Source organism: Platichthys flesus, chromosome 2 (assembly GCF_949316205.1).
Source record: "Platichthys flesus chromosome 2, fPlaFle2.1, whole genome shotgun sequence".
Classification (NCBI taxonomy): domain Eukaryota; kingdom Metazoa; phylum Chordata; class Actinopteri; order Pleuronectiformes; family Pleuronectidae; genus Platichthys; species Platichthys flesus.
Window position 1 is genome coordinate 28,947,761 of NC_084946.1, and position 15,555 is coordinate 28,963,315.

The window sequence follows — 15,555 nt, forward strand, 5'->3', positions numbered from 1 at the left end:
TGTACTTTTCAACTTCGTCACACTTCCACACAGCCTGGTGCTTTTATTCTCTTTAATAACCTGCCGCTCGGTTACTTCCGGCTCTCGCTCGGGCCTCTGGGGGCGTGGCCACGGGATTTACCGTAAATTATGAGGGAAGGTGGAGGGGCTGACGTCACGGCGGAGGTCGGCGCTGATTGGCGGAGAGCGTTAAGGGTATATATTGCAGCGCCGACGGAGACAATCCAGTGAAGTGGACCAGACACCGGAGACACAAGACACACCGGAGACACAGAGGAGACACAAGACACACCGGAGACACAGAGGAGACACAAGACACACCGGAGACACACCGGAGACTAAAGACACACGAGCCGATACACGGTGGAGGCCCCGCTCTGTAGTTGGACTTTTACCGGAACACGAGCCCTCCGCTTCCCGCAGCGCGTCCGTGTGAACTCTGCGTGGATCCTCCGCAGACCTCCCGTGTACCTGAACTCTTTCCCGGTCCGAACGGAACCATGCTGCGGCTGGTGCTGCTCCTCCTCCTGGCCGTCTCCGTGTGCACCGAGTCGGTAAGTGACCGGTTCTCGAACCCGAACCCGAGCTAAACTTCTCCCCTTCGCGGCGCTAAGCTAACCTCGGCTAGCATCGTCTCGCGGAGCTTTGATTAAACTTTATTTAAACTGTTCACTTCCGGCTCCGGGACGTTCAGAGCTCGAACCTCGAGCCGGAAGTGAAGAGAAGAGAAGTTCTGAAGTTTTAAAGTTGTTCCAGCCCCAGGGTTGTTAGCTAACTAGCTCCACAGCTACAGTGGAGGAGGGGGAGCGGGTCACTGCTGTTGCCCAGTCTGAGGCCCGGGAGGGGGGGGGGGGGGGGTGAGCTGGGCCAAACACATCCGTGCTAACTCTTTGATTCGGGCTGTCTATATAACCTTTGTTTCATTCTACGACCAAACCCTAGAACGAAGAGGAGCAGAAAGAAGAATCATCTTTATTTAATCTGCCACTTCTCACTCGACATTAATTCACAAAGCAAATTGAACGGCTGCAGGACCCCCCCCCCCCATCTCACATCACATAGATACACAACTCACAGAATGATTTACCTTCACACATTGTGTTTCCTCTACGTACTGACAGTAAACACGTGTGTGTGTTTCAGATTCTTTGACTTGTTCCATAACCTGCAGCCAACACCTGCTCATTGATTCACAGATGTTTATTATCATCAATGAGGCTGTGACACACTTCTCTCTACACACACACACACACACACACGTAGAAGTGTCAGGGTGTAGACTGTGTCCACCAGGTTACACTGATCTAATGTCCATTCAGTGGACGGAGGCGTCAGTGTTGTGTTACAGAAGGATCTAAATCTGCCTGTTAATTTCTGACTTATTTTAATTTAAGTAATGATTAACGGCCAGCACAGTTTCTCAGAGTGTGATCACCTGAATGGGTTGTGAAATGTGTCTTCATATGTGTGTCGGTGTGTGTGTGTTGACTAATCTCATGATCAATGCAGCTGTTCAAAGATGATAATGACCTTAGATACTCCTACTGGATTTCACAGCTGCGTAGTTGGGAGACGAGGAAGGTGTGGCCTGAAAATCACATCTTTAATATTCATCAGTCGATATCGATATTTGAGAATTGTGTGAGTGGCAGACAGTAACCTTTAGAACAGTTTGTGTTGTGTTGTGACTCCTCTCCTCAGGAATGTGTGAGAGTCACTGAACTGGCTCAGCTCTTAAAGGTTCATGAGGCATCTGGAGGTTTTTCCCCACTGGAGTTTACTGCCTTCAGAAAGTTTGTGTGTTGTAATTGTTATTCGAGTGTGTCCCGTCCTCGTGTGGGCTGTCTGGAGTTTTCTGTTTGTGTTGGATTTTTCCATAACTCACTCGCACCTTTTTATTCTAATCTCGGTTTCTCCATTAACTCTATATCTGAAACCAGTGTTGTTCAAACACCAGGGCATGTCATTCTTTGACCCTGCTCTGGAACCCAAAGACAACAACATGTGCTGGTTGTGTGTGTTTGCACTGTGCGTCGTGTCGGGGGGGGGGGCTGGAGTGACGCAGTAACACTTCCAGTTTATTGTAAAACGTAACTGAAGATCGTGGCTTCCTCTCACTGGAAAAGAAGCGGATAAATCATTGGAACACTAGCAGAGAGGTGGTTGGAGCTGTGTGTGTGTAGTGGAGATGTGAAGTCCACACACACACACACAAACCTCTTCATCCTGCCCTCCCAGTCCGACCAGTTGGTCAGTGCAGTGGTGTGAGAGCAGGACGAGCGGCCTCCAGGTCCGAGCACATGCCTGACGTGTACCGGTTTGGTTTAGTGTCACATGCATGTCCTCCACTGGTTCCTGTGTCACATGGAGGGTTCCCATCATGGAGCCACCAGTGGAGCCCGGGACGCTCATCCTGAATCGGAGGGCTGAACTTCATCGGCATGTTGCCGGCGGTCCGATCCCCCTCGCCTTTACAATCTGTGACATTCCTCGATGAAGCACAGCTTCTGCTGGCTCACTCTGCCCCCCCCCCAGCTCGTCTTTTTTGATTTCCCCTCTGGAATGTGACCTCTGGTGACCTTGACCGGCCCTCTTTGGGATTTTGCACACTTGGAGGGATCTCAATAGGGCCCTGGGGCTTTTCATAAGGGACCCTGCTTTCCTCCAGCCCAGTGCAGCAGCATCATGGAGACACCTCTAGCTTTCCCACCCAAAATATCACCACTATCTCCTCATCGCTTTTTAGTTCTGCTCTTACTCTCTGCTTTTGCCTTTTTGTGACTTTGTTTTCCAGCCTCCGTTTCCCCTCTGATCACTTGTCTTTTGTTCGTTCTCTTTTCTGAACTTTTCTTTTGATGAATACTTAGCCTCTGAGCTATGACAATCCTTCCCTCCGCCCCCCCCCCCCCCCCCCTCCCTCCAGCCCTTTCTTCTCTCCACCCACTGAGGTCATTATTGGTATGTGGGTTTGGCGTTCCCAGCTAATCGATAACAATGTTCCGCTACCTGACAATAGAGAATGCTCTGAATACAGAGAAGCCTCTTGGATTAGCCACAGGCCCGATTGGAACGTTTTGATCAATGGTCTGTGATCTCATCTGATGGATATCAAGACACTATCATTCTTGTAATTATGGAAACTTATTGATTCATTTGGCAGCATGTTAGTCTATTTTGATTTGTGTCAGATGTGCTGTGCTTTGGTCCGTTAAGCTTCATGCACGGTGATTCCAGTTTGTCCAACGCGGGCCGGGTCAGACCAAGCCGGCTCTTCACCACTTTTTCCACCGACCTCAGCATTTTCTGCTGAAATAGAAAGATAAGAAGCTCCTGTAGCTGTTAAATTGAAAAGGACACGGTGTCCTTAAAGTCTCCCCGGGTGATTTTAATATCAATTAGCCATATCCCAGCACCATAACTTACCAAATGTGCTCGGTCTTAACTTTGCTGGTTAATCAGAGTAAAGGAAATCCTCTTTTCTCAGAGTTAATCCTTGTTGCCCCCAGGGCCGGGTCCATTTTTTATATCTCACTGGAATGTGCCTGGTTTTGCATTAAGCCCCTGAATCATTTGCACGAGAATGAGCCAGGTTTTGAAGGAAGTATGTTTTTGTGTGTTGCATGATGGGGTGCACAGAGAGCCTGTGTGTGGTGAACAGACCGTGGGGGGGGGGCATGATAAATAGTATCACTGGGATGTAATAATGGTTCCTGCATTGCTGTCCGCTGGTCTATAAAATCCCTTTGGGCTGTGGAATGTTGGCACAGAGAGAGGAGGGTTTTGTCCTTCCTGCCTCTGATGGAGAGCGGTCGAGAGTCTGATTCCTACCACCACCCCCCCCCCCCCTTTTCAACCACCACATATTCTGGCAGTTGCTGCGCTCAGGGCAGAGGCAGACCATAAAACCCTGCACTGGTTAAATATCAGTTTCATGCAACGTTTCTGGACACGCGCTTTGGGCTGGATCCACTTTCTGGTTTAATACACCGGGTGTCTGCAACTCTTGAAGTTTAGATTTCATTTTACTCAAAAGGCCTTTTGTTAGAACTTCCGTATTTTAGCTGAAGCCCTCTGGAAACTCTCCACTGCACTGTTCTGACGTTTAGCTGAAGTTATTTTTCACATGAGTATTTGCTTATCCTGGGCGTCTATGAGTAATTATTGTTGCACTCTGCAGGAAGGAGTGATCGTAATATGATATTATAAATATCAGTAAGTTCATGCCCTGAATAATTGTCATCTTCCTGCCTTCTCGTTTAGCCTAACAGCATGAACAACTACTACTTTACATATGTGTATAGTTTCCTCGTGACTTTAATGCTCATGTAATCTGCGATATACCCAAAGATATCTTATTTTACCCAGTTTGATAAAGAAAAGCAGCAAATGCTCACGTTTATGAAGCAAAAAAAACTTTCTATGGTCCTACCTCGTCCTACAGCAAAGTAAATAAAACCTTTGGAGTAGTTGCAAGCAGAAGATGAATTTTACTGCCTCATTGTTTCAGCTCTACAGGTGAGGACAAAAATACATTTTAACCCTCAACTCCACCAGCCAACAGCACATACTTATTTACATCGAGTGCCTGGGAATCATCAGTTTCTTCGCCGCCACCTCCCCCCATGCCCGAAAAGAAAAGCTGCTGTGGCTTTGTGGTGGACGTAGATAAATATAGAGAGCCGTGGCAGAACGTGGAACATGATCCTCTCTGTGTTTCCATTGGGAAATGTATCACAGAGCCTGGAGGGAGGCCGTTTGAAGTCGGTGCTGTTGCCTCGGCCGTCCCACGACGCGCTGTCACTCTGACAGATGGTGGTTCCAGGCCTGAAGCCAGACCTGAGCAGCTCACAGCACCGGGGCTCTCGTCCCCGAGCAGGACAGATGTTTCTGACTTTGTAGAAACACAATCAGGGAGTGAGCATGAGAGGTAATCATCAAACCTCTGCAGGACCTGTGCAGCTCAGAGGATCCTGTGTATCAGGGTCCTGGGGCAGCTTGGTCTGGCAGGGGCCACCAGCATCAGTTGTTGACTTCAGCCATTTGCTTTGGAGTGACCTCACATTCATTCTCAATAAGAGCTGCTTTTATTGTGAAGGCTCGGTGTTTCGGTAGTCCTGCGGTTTCTCTGGAATTTAACTTCCCACAAACGAAACTAAACTACCCCACTTTCTGTCAGACTTCTGTAACGCCATATACAGTGTACACACACACACACACAGACACACACTCACACATGCACAAAGCCACTTGAGATCACAGTGCTTGTGGGTGGTATGAGGGCTTCCCCTCATTCAGATATCCTTCCTGACAAATGTGCCTCGATAATACAGTACGTCTTTGATGTGGTGTGTGTGCGTCACTTTGTGTATCTCTGCAGTGTGGTGTGTGTCTGTGTGTGAGGTCTACCTCTCTGTGTTAGCCCACCAGTGGCTCGCTCAGCCACAGTCACTAAACCCATTGTCAGCGAGCGAGGCCGCCTTGTCCGTTTCAAATCCACATAATTCAGCTGTGATTAACTTGTGCTAGTGTTGGCTGTGTGTGTCTGTGTGTGTGTTACCTTTAGACAGTAAGTAATGGAGCTGTTTTGGCAGAGACGCCACATGTTGGACAAAGTGCTGACAGTTGAGGATCTTGAGAACAAATCCTGAAAGTAAAAACTGTATTTAATCTCTCGCTGGTTTCCATATTTTCTTTAGCATGACCTATCCTAAAATATCAACTGTAACCTTGGAGTAAGGAAAATATATAAATGTGGACAATGAAATGTTTTTCCTGCTGCTGCAGCTCGTCAGAAAATATTAGAGAAGTGTTTAAAATGTCCAAAGTACTGGAATTTCAATGCAGCAGGACGCATGCTGTGTGAACCCGTTCATATCGGCATGAGGCAGCGTCCGACTGGAAACCAGTCCACCGCGGGATGTCCCAGTTTGTACCTAGAAGAGCAGCAGTTCCCATTGATTCGACCAGTAGCTGTTAACTGGGTTTCGCTCTTGGCTCCCGGTGAAGAGAAGAGGAATGTGGTGCATCGCCAAGGTCGTGGCTTCTTAACCGACCCACATGGAGAGACACATTCCTCAGGCGGCCGAACGGCATAACACACAGAGGATCGGTCAACGTCCTGTTCCAGTGCTCCCAGTCAGAGCAGAAAGTGAAAGACTCTCACGTCTGTACGAGGCTGAGACAATTAACTTAGTAATGTAGAAATGGAGATTCCTTTACCTGACTCCTTTTGAGGTGGAAGTGATTCTAAACGCGTCTCATCCCAGAGCTGAATGGTTTGATTGTGACCGACCTTCCACGGTTAATGAATGGAGGATTCTCACTTCTTGAAGTCTGTCTTTTTCTGGACTGATCCATATTCATGCTTGTTCTGTGGCTTCTGAGACACAAGTGGGTTTGTGTTCGAGGGATGTTTCCTGTTTGGCTGCCTCTTGTTATTTCCCAGCACTTGAGGCCTGGAGTGGATCCCTGGCTGATAAACTCGTCAGTAGCTCACATCCAGTGTCTGGTGGTGGTTTTGATCCAGGCCAGCGATATGTCTGCCTGAGGGACGGACATCGAAGAGTCTGAAGAAGGAAGAGGAGCTAAGACAATCGAGAGGCTCCTGTATCACTGACCCGCTGCAGGCCTGCACGTTATTTGTACATCACTTGTGGATTTGCTAATCACCTGGAATCATAACCGGGCGGCCCCACTGGCGGGGGGGGAGGGAGTGACCAATAGAAGTCATCACGATAAGGCCGGGGACGCTCCCTGAGGTGGTGCTCGTCAAAACCCAATTAGTTTTATCAGCAGCGTCTGGTCAGACTCTTATCTCACGGTCAGGAAATGGGCAGTCAGAAGAAAAAGCTCAGACATTACTCACTTTACTGAGTAATGTCTGTTTACTGATGGGGGGGGGGGCTTTAAATCTGTACTACCCCAGCTAAGATGTCAGCCAATAAAACTGTTCTACACCTTCATTTAAAAATGTTGCTGTAAAAGTCAGCTGATCAGACGTTTGTTCCCAAGGCCGGAAAACAAAATGGCCTTTTTAAGAACTTCTTTTATTTTGATAAAGACAAAGCTCCCACCCGGTTCTCTTGGTAAGGTTCTTCAGGATCGCTGTGACTTCTGTGAGTCACTGTCAAGTCTCACATGTTGCTGGGAGGTGGAAACACGGCTATAGATAGATGAGGTGAAGGTAGAAGGAATCTGGAGCTCGACTGTCGGAGTGAAAGGTAAGTGTGTTCGGACCAATGAGGCCCCCGGTGGAAACAGCCTGATGGATCTGTGAATCAAACAAGGTGGTTTTATAGATCTCGTCTACATCAGGGGTCAGAAGTGCCTCTTACAAGCAGATCAGGCGACACAATACACAGTGTAAATCCTGCTGGTTCCAGTATCAGCCAGCAGCAGGGGGAGGGGAGGGAGTGGTGAGAACAGGATGGGACCCGGAGGGAGGTGAAACAACGGGGGAAGAACTTCTTTACTTCATATCCCTGTTCAGAGCCTTCAGAATCTCAGAGCAAATATCACCTGCAAGAAGAAAAAGAGTTTTACAGTCAACGTGAGTTTTTCCTCAGAGGTCAGAAGACGCCCAAACGAATAAGACGTCAGATTCCTCGGTGCTGGTGTTTCTTTTCTTTACCTCGTTCCTCCTCCACGCCGCGGTGTGAACGGAGCAGATGCCTCAGTCTGTGTTGGCAGATGGACGGATTGTTTCCCCCGGTTTAATGAAGGGAGGCTGCTGGAGGCTTACCCCCGGTTACCTTGGTCATTGATATGCTCCCGAGGCGTCCGGCGCCATTGTTCGGCGTCAATGGGAGGGACAGAGCCGAGGGCCGGGTGGCGGGTGTCTTCAGTCCGCCTTTCAGCCACCGGCCTATTGGGAGTTTAGAACCTCCACGCTGAGGGGGGGCAGCAGGAAGTGACCTCTTCATCTTCAGTGAGTTCCTCAACATGACCCCGATAAGTGGAAAGAGTAAAAGGGATTTTAAAGGGACAGATCACAGACCAGTGAAAAGTCACTCTGAACCTTTTGACTTGTCGAGCTGGAGCTGAACGAGGAGTGTTTGTTTTCCCTCTGGACTTTAATCTGTCAGATGTGATGATGGACGAGTCACATGCTCGTGTTTTGACACAGCGAGAGGAAACGAGCTCGATTATTAAAATGGATCTTATTCAACAAAGAGGAGCTTTGTTTTGGCTCGGACCTGTGGGGTCGAGCATGAGCCTCAGGTCAAAGGTCGTCTGAGCTGATTACTATGTGAAGTCTTTTTTATATAAGTAGATATCTTTGATTTTAAATTATGAAAATTAAGACCTCCGTTCAGGGAGGAGGTTTGTTGAGATGCAGATGTGTTCACTGTTGGTTCCATGTTGTGTTGCAGTTAGATTAAACCTAACGGGCCTTGTGTCACCACTGGAACCGAGCGTTCTCTCCTCACATCCTCCACATCGGGCTGAGGGACGAGGCTGTGAATCACTGACCGGAGGACAACCTGGGGAACCCTGCTTCCTCAGTGGCTCTGGAGTCGACTGATAAACAAGAAGACTTTGGGTTACTCAGGGTTCACAGACGGAGCTTCATGAATCTACTTCCTGTGAAATATTGGTTGAAAGACGTCTGTTCCTGTACTTTCAGGTCAGGTACTGTGTCATTCTGTTATTAACTGGTTTCTCAGGATGTTGGCTTTGACTGGTGGTTTTTCTCCTGCACCGAACCACTCGGCTGTACAGTTTGTACTTTGTGCCTCGGGGTCCATTAAAGGCTGAGAACAACCAGCATCTTTAAAACACCAGAGCTGAGAAACAGATAGTTCGTGTCACGTCTTGAAGACCAAGTGGTTTCACTGAAGTCCAGGTCCTGGGGGTCCGGCTGTCGGGACCGTGGCTCTCACAGAGGAGACGCTCTGTGTTAGTTAAACCACCAGGAGAGCAGATTTTCATGTTTGCTCGGTGACGTAACCTCTGTTCTCACACTCTGTGCCCGTCTGCGCAGGCCGAGCACATTTTTGTTGTGTTTGTACAGTCACACAGCAACACATCACTTCATCCTCCTGTGGGCTCTCGTGTTCTTCACTCGGTTGCTTCCTGTCCAGACCGAACTTGTTTTTGCGAGTGGGACTTGGCCTGGGTCCCGTCCCAGCTGGAGAACTCAGTGAAGATGGGATCAGCCGCCCGTCGACTCACAATCACAACATGAAACATAACAAAATGTCTCCTGGTCGTGTGTGTCCTCCTGCCGAGTGGGGCGGGCCTGTCGGTGCAGGCCTCCTCTCCGATCTCCTCAGTCACCATGGGGGGGGTCTGAAGGTCAGGAGCAGTTTGTTGACATGGCAGGACTCGACAGAGAAGAACACATGGACCTCAGTGGGTGTGAAACTTGTTGTCTTTCACTTATCAGATTAACTTGAGTTGAAAACACAGGTGCTACTTTTGTTTTTCAATCATCCAGCAAAGCAAAGACGGATCCCTAACAACTTCATCAGCCTCGTGACATTAAGATAATCCTGGGTAATGACTCACAATCATAACAATTAATTGTTTATGATTTATGAATAACTCCAGTTCCCTGAAAAGGACGAGATGAGTGTTGAGGTGGTAAACGCAGGTTGGATCTCAGTTCCCTCTCCGTGGGGGAGACGTCTCTGTCTCGAGTTTGAGAGACAACGTGGTGTTTCCTGGGTTATTACATGTTTTTATGAGACTGTTAATTTAAAAGTCTTAAGTGTAACCCCCCCCCCCCCCCCTTACAGGACGAGTGACTCACTGTCAACATGAATGTCTGACTGGGTGTGATTCCTATAATGTGAGTCGACGGGCCTGTTGCAACGTGTTCATCTGAACAGTAGCGAGGAAAAGAGGAGTCACCGGTTTACACCCCCCAGCCCCCCCCCACCCCACCGGGCCCACGTATGGGGTTTACATGAGGACACAATGGAGCAGTGATCCACCACCACAGCGTCCTGTACTCTGAGGAGGGGGGGGTTCTTTAGTCGTCAGGCTGGCACGACTAATTAGAAAAGATTAAAGTTGTGGTTTCATTAAACTTTGACTGTTGTATTCAGAGGTCAATTAAACACACAACCCTCGTGTCACCTGAAATGAAAGTGAATGAAATGAAGTCAGAGTTTCTCAGTTCTTTAAAATCTGAGCCGATGAGAGTCGACCTTGTTGCTGAGGGGAGACCAGTAAGATGGCCGCCCTCGTTTGAAGCCTCAGTGCAGTCACAATGGAGAACCCCCCCCCCCCCCCCCCCACTACTACTCATATAGGCTACTTTTTAAAGGCTGAGAGGATTACCTTCAAACACCGTTACTATGTCAAGTACTTAAACACACACACATAATACTGGGAGGCCTCAGGCCGGCTTATCCCACCAGTTCACCCTTCACATGAAGACCCTGTGTACGGGACTCAGATGGAAGCAATTATGAGAACTCATGACGTCAACACAACTGTGTGTGTGTGTGTGTGTGTCGCCCTGACTTGTCCTGTGTGATTTGTGGTGGTCTTTTCTTCTCAGTAAATGGAAGGTTTCATTGAAGTGGATGAAAAGCTTCTTTTCTTTTCTTCTCACGACTCAGTTTCTAGAATAGTTTTTCTCTTTCTGCTCTGAATGAGAATCTGAATGAGATCATTAATCTTCAGCCCTGAAGATGAGTTAGTTTAATTCAGTTGATTAATAAATTGGTCCAATAGAAAGTCAGTTAAATTTAAAATGACCAGTCACAGGTTTTCAGAATCAGTGAAACAATTAATTTCACCATTTCTGTCGTAACATATATTTTATATTGATTAAAATATAAATACACATAATGGTGTAATTTATATAAAACAGAAAATCACAATGTATTGTTCCTTTTTGAATCAAGGTTACTTTCCACTTACTGTTCTGTTGCTTCTCTCGCCTTGTTTCACCTCTGCAGCCATTTGTTTGAGCTTAACGCTGATTAACGGTGTTGTAATGATAATTAGTCTGATGGGGGGGGGGGGCTCTGTGTTGTAATCCCATTCACGCTGCTTACTGAGCAAATGGTCAATGAAATGAAGTGCAGTGATTAAAGGAAGTTACGCTGATTTAATCACTGTTCATTTCTCGTGTCACTTTACAACAGTTTTCATTTACTTATAAAAATAATAAAAGATCAAGTGATTATCAATATATTGGGGAATTGATTGCATCATAACTTTATCACCATCGTCCCTGTGCTGGTATTTATCACCTTCACCAGTATTCACCAGTTTAGCTTCAGTGATGGTGACGTTACCAGAAGGTGTTTTTTAAAGCTGATGTTTAGCCTGAGATGGAGGTCACCCTCTGACCCGCCCCCCCCCCTCTGTTGTCCCAGCAGGTCAGGGAGACGGAGACGTGGATGCCCATGAAGACGACACAGACCGCCGCCATGTCCCCTCACAGCGACGGCCTGGAGTCATCGGGCGACGCCCACAACGGCTCCGACTTCGGCTTCACGGAGGACGACGAGGACGACGAGGACTACTACGAGGACGAAGAGTCCTCTGGCTCAGGAGACGGAGGTCGGTCTTCACACTCGTCCTGCTTTAGAAAACACTTCTTGAATCGTGTGAAGATTAAACAAAGTCTAAACAATTCAGATTTAATGAAGAGTCTGTTTCTTTCCACAGCAGCGTCCCCGGAGCGAGAGGCCGAACCCTCAGTCGAGGTGAGAGAGGTTCCTGATCTCAACCAGTAGAAGAAGATTCTGTTGTTCACTGGAAACAGTTTGACGCGGTGACGCCTCCTGGAACCTGGCGTCCAATCACAGTTCGTTGACGTCCTGACTTCTTTTCTTCTTCCTCAGCCCGACGCCAACGACAACAAGATCCCCGAGGCGGAGCTGCCGGTGAGACCAACCGTCCACCAGGGGGAGGAGGACAGCAACGAGATCCCCCTGGTGAGGAAGGTCCCCGAGACCAGCGAGGAGTACCCCCCCAACGTGCTCATGGCCCACGCCAGTGAGGACAGCATCTTCAACAAGACCGAGGTCCTCGCAGGTCAGTCCCACGCAGATCAAAACGCTTTCCATCACGAGGAGAGATTAACGAAAAATAAGATGAATTTTTAAATCTGGTTGTTTAAAGTCCAGTTGTTGGTCCGTTGGTGAAACGTGTGTGTCCGTCTCCTCCAGCTGTGATCGCCGGCTGCGCCGTGGGCCTGATGTTCGCCGTGCTCCTCATCCTCCTCCTCATCTACCGCATGAAGAAGAAGGACGAGGGCAGCTACGACCTGGGGAAGAAGCCCATCTACAAGAAGGCCCCCACCACAGAGATCTACGCATAGACCCTGACCCTACAGCCCCCCCCCCACACACAAACACACACCTCACTCCCTGAAACCTGTTAATACCTATCCAGGGCCAGATCCTCACAGTGCCTCATCTTCGTCCTCCCTCCTCCTCCCCCTCCTCTTCTGACTGTACAAACCTGGAGAGACGCCCCAACAACCACTGACTCACTGACTCCTGCTGCCTGATGTCTACTAATTTCACTGGTGCTCTCTCAACCAATCACAGGCTGTCTTTAGGACCAGGAGCCCCAGTAGAGGACGGTCTCAGCCTCGGTGTGACGTCCTCTTGTCCCACGTTCTGATCTGTCCCCACGTCAGAGGACCAACCAGGACTCTGACAGGTTCCACTCGTCTCTCTTCTTCTCTCCTCTTCAGTTGAAAACACTAACACAGTGCAATGATGTTTTTTTTTATCTCTGGTTCACGTTAACTGTCCAGTTATTTATTCCCCCCCCCCCCCTTCCTCTCGACCTGATTCTTGGACTGAAGCTTCTCCCTCGACTGAAGCAAATGATTTTTAATTGTTTTTTGTTTTGTTGTTTTTTCACAAACTCCATGTGATGCAGAGAGATTTAAGACATTTCAGTTTTTTCTATTAAACAGAGAAAAGCTCAAGTTTGTAACATGGCTGTGAAGCTGTGGTTTCGTGTTTCATCAGAGGGGGCGTGCCTTTACTCCTCGAGGAGCCAATCACATGTCCACACGTACTGGCAGGAGGTCGATGAGAAGGAGATGATTCGCTTCACGTCCTGTAAACGTTCAGATGCTGCAGAGTTTATTAAAACTAGACTTTGATAACAGATTCTTTTTTCTTTAAAGCTTCTGTTCAGTCTCCTCGGGGGGGAAAGTCCCGTCGTCTGGCGTGTAGCTCCTGATAAGAGAGCTCCACTAATCAGGATAAACAATTATCAACAATACTGCATGACCCAGGTCACACACACACACACAGACACACACACACAGACACACACAGAGTGTCGTCCTCTGCTGCCAGGGTGAACAGCTCTTCAAAAGGAAGATGTTTTACCACTGTAATAATTACCGCTGTGCCTCTGGGGTTGTTTTCTGTTATGGCGAAGTCAGCCCGGCGAGCTCCTGCAGGAGGACACGCCCACATTCCTCACACACACTCACAGCCTGGTCATGTGATCCCTCTCATCTCAGTGATGAACTCACACGTTCACTCCGGTGCCACACTCGTCACTGACACGCGGCGTTGTGTAGCTAACAACCCGTTAGCTTGACTTAGCATCGAGCTAACAACCCGTTAGCTTGACTTAGCATCGGGTCAAAGGAAGCGGCCCCCGCGGCCTGGTTCTGTTCCTGATTCTGCTTCTCGGTACGAAAAGATCCGGACGATGAAACGCCCACAAACCTCGTGAATCAGTTTCCATGAGCTTTCAGACCACGCTCTGCTTTTAACATAAATGAGTCGATTTCATCAGAAAAGATTCGATCACATGAGGTAAAATCTCTGCTCAGTGATTCACGAGCTTTAAAATCAGATTTCATTTTATTAACATTTACACATGTTTAATATTATGACTTTGAAACGATCGAAAATATGATTCTCTCGAAAAAAACGTCTTTAGTTTGTTTTCATCTCGTGATGGAATATCATTTACAGTAATCTCCCAGTTGACCTGTACCACCTGTAAAACAGTGACTTGTCATAAGGTGAATATTCGGAGGCAGTTTCCAGGACAGAGCCAGACGAGCGGTTTCCAGTCTTTATGCTAAGCTACGCTATCCGTTACCACAAAGCTAACAAGTGTAGAGTCTTCCTGTTACTCTGCCTCTTCATGTCGGAGCACTGAGGTCCACACAAGCTTGTGGATTTTTTTCTTCATGGATCCAATAAATGTTATTGATCGTTCATCCTGTAACTCTGTGATCGGAGAAACCGGTAGTGTTTTGGTACTTTTGTGAACTCGTGGCGTTGATGCTTTCTCGATAAGCTACACCGACAGTGAGTCGTTGGTTTTGTGTTTTCTTTTCGGGGTCTCTGAGCTGAGGCTGAAGCCGTGAACCGGTTCGATGCTCACGGTTCTGAAGCTGAAGCCGGCGGCACACAGGCTGCCAAGGATTTGTACAGAGTCATTAGATACAAATGAGAATCACTTGGTACTCAGCCACATGCTGGCAACAAGGAATATCTACCAAATATTTAAATGCCAAATTGTTCTTTTCTGTTTGTGTTTTTTCCCCCGACAGTATCCTGTGATTTTACTGTAAATGAGTTTTGATACTACGATGCTAATACTAACTCACCTCCTCTCGTTCGCCCGTGTTTTGATTCTGCTCCAGTAGATCCACCTGTTCTTTTTTTTTTTTTTTGTATTAATTTAACTGTCAAATTATTTTATTGCCTTCTTTCAGGTTGGGGTGTTTCCCCCTTTTTAAGCTGTTGTATATGTGATTTAAAAAGTTTTATATACACTAGTTTGAGATTTTCAGAAGCAAATAGTTTTGAAACTTTTTATTTTGTAAGAGTTTCCATTATCTCTTAGACTTTTTTTTGTTCTTGCTTTTGTATTTATGTTTGTGTGTTTGTAGAAGGATTGCTGACGTGGTCGTTGTTCAGGGGAAGTTGTGCCGAGTCATGTTTCCAGGAGCAGACCTGAGCTGATTATCAGTTGGAGCCGAAATAAAACGGCCACAGATTTACTAAATGTTTGGAAATTCGAGTTTGATGCTGGTCTTTACCTCAATGAACCGTTTCATGATGTCTGATCAGTCTGAGTGATCGGCCTCAGGTCTGCTCGGGAACATGGAGAGAAATGTTCTGCTGCTTATTGTCACAAACATCACATGTGAATCACCAGTGGAGTGAAGACGCCAATGAATCATTGGCTTCTGCTGCAGGTCCTGATCTATTGGAAATAAAGCTATTTTTATGCACATTAACATTTTAAAATGTCGTCTTTGTCCCGATCTTTGATTCTGTGTCTCGAGCTCTTTCTGTTCGAAAAGTTATAATCCTGAAGATTTATAAATAATAGAAGGTCATGTGACAGGAGCCCGACCAATCAGTGAAGGTTCTGAGCGTCTTTTGATAGTTTCCAAACTCAGTTTCTGTTTGTCCAGAATAAATAAATCTGAGAATCTTTTATCAGAGGGCGGCCTTATGGTAACATTTATATAAGATTTATTAAAGTTAAGAAAAGATGGGACGTGTTTTACAGATATTAAACGTTTCAGGACTGAAACTCTACTGAGATCTGATCCCAGGTCAGATTCCCTCAGAGAAGAGAGGACAGGAA

General features: G+C 47.3%; 1 protein-coding gene across 2 annotated transcripts; it reads left to right on the forward strand.

Annotated features, from left to right (window-relative positions):
- Positions 1 to 251: 251 nt before the first annotated feature.
- sdc4 (syndecan 4) lies at positions 252 to 15,209 on the forward strand. Of its 2 annotated transcripts, none has more exons than XM_062410768.1 (5): positions 252 to 554; positions 11,337 to 11,523; positions 11,632 to 11,669; positions 11,808 to 12,000; positions 12,135 to 15,209. In XM_062410768.1, the coding sequence occupies exons 1-5, from the start codon at positions 501 to 503 to the stop codon at positions 12,284 to 12,286; spliced, it is 624 nt and encodes a 207-aa protein (XP_062266752.1). In that variant the 5' UTR covers positions 252 to 500; the 3' UTR covers positions 12,287 to 15,209. The 2 variants fall into 2 exon arrangements, with proteins under 2 accessions (XP_062266752.1, XP_062266758.1); XM_062410774.1 differs by having other exon boundaries at positions 253 to 554; positions 11,340 to 11,523.
- The last annotated feature ends 346 nt before the right edge of the window (positions 15,210 to 15,555 follow it).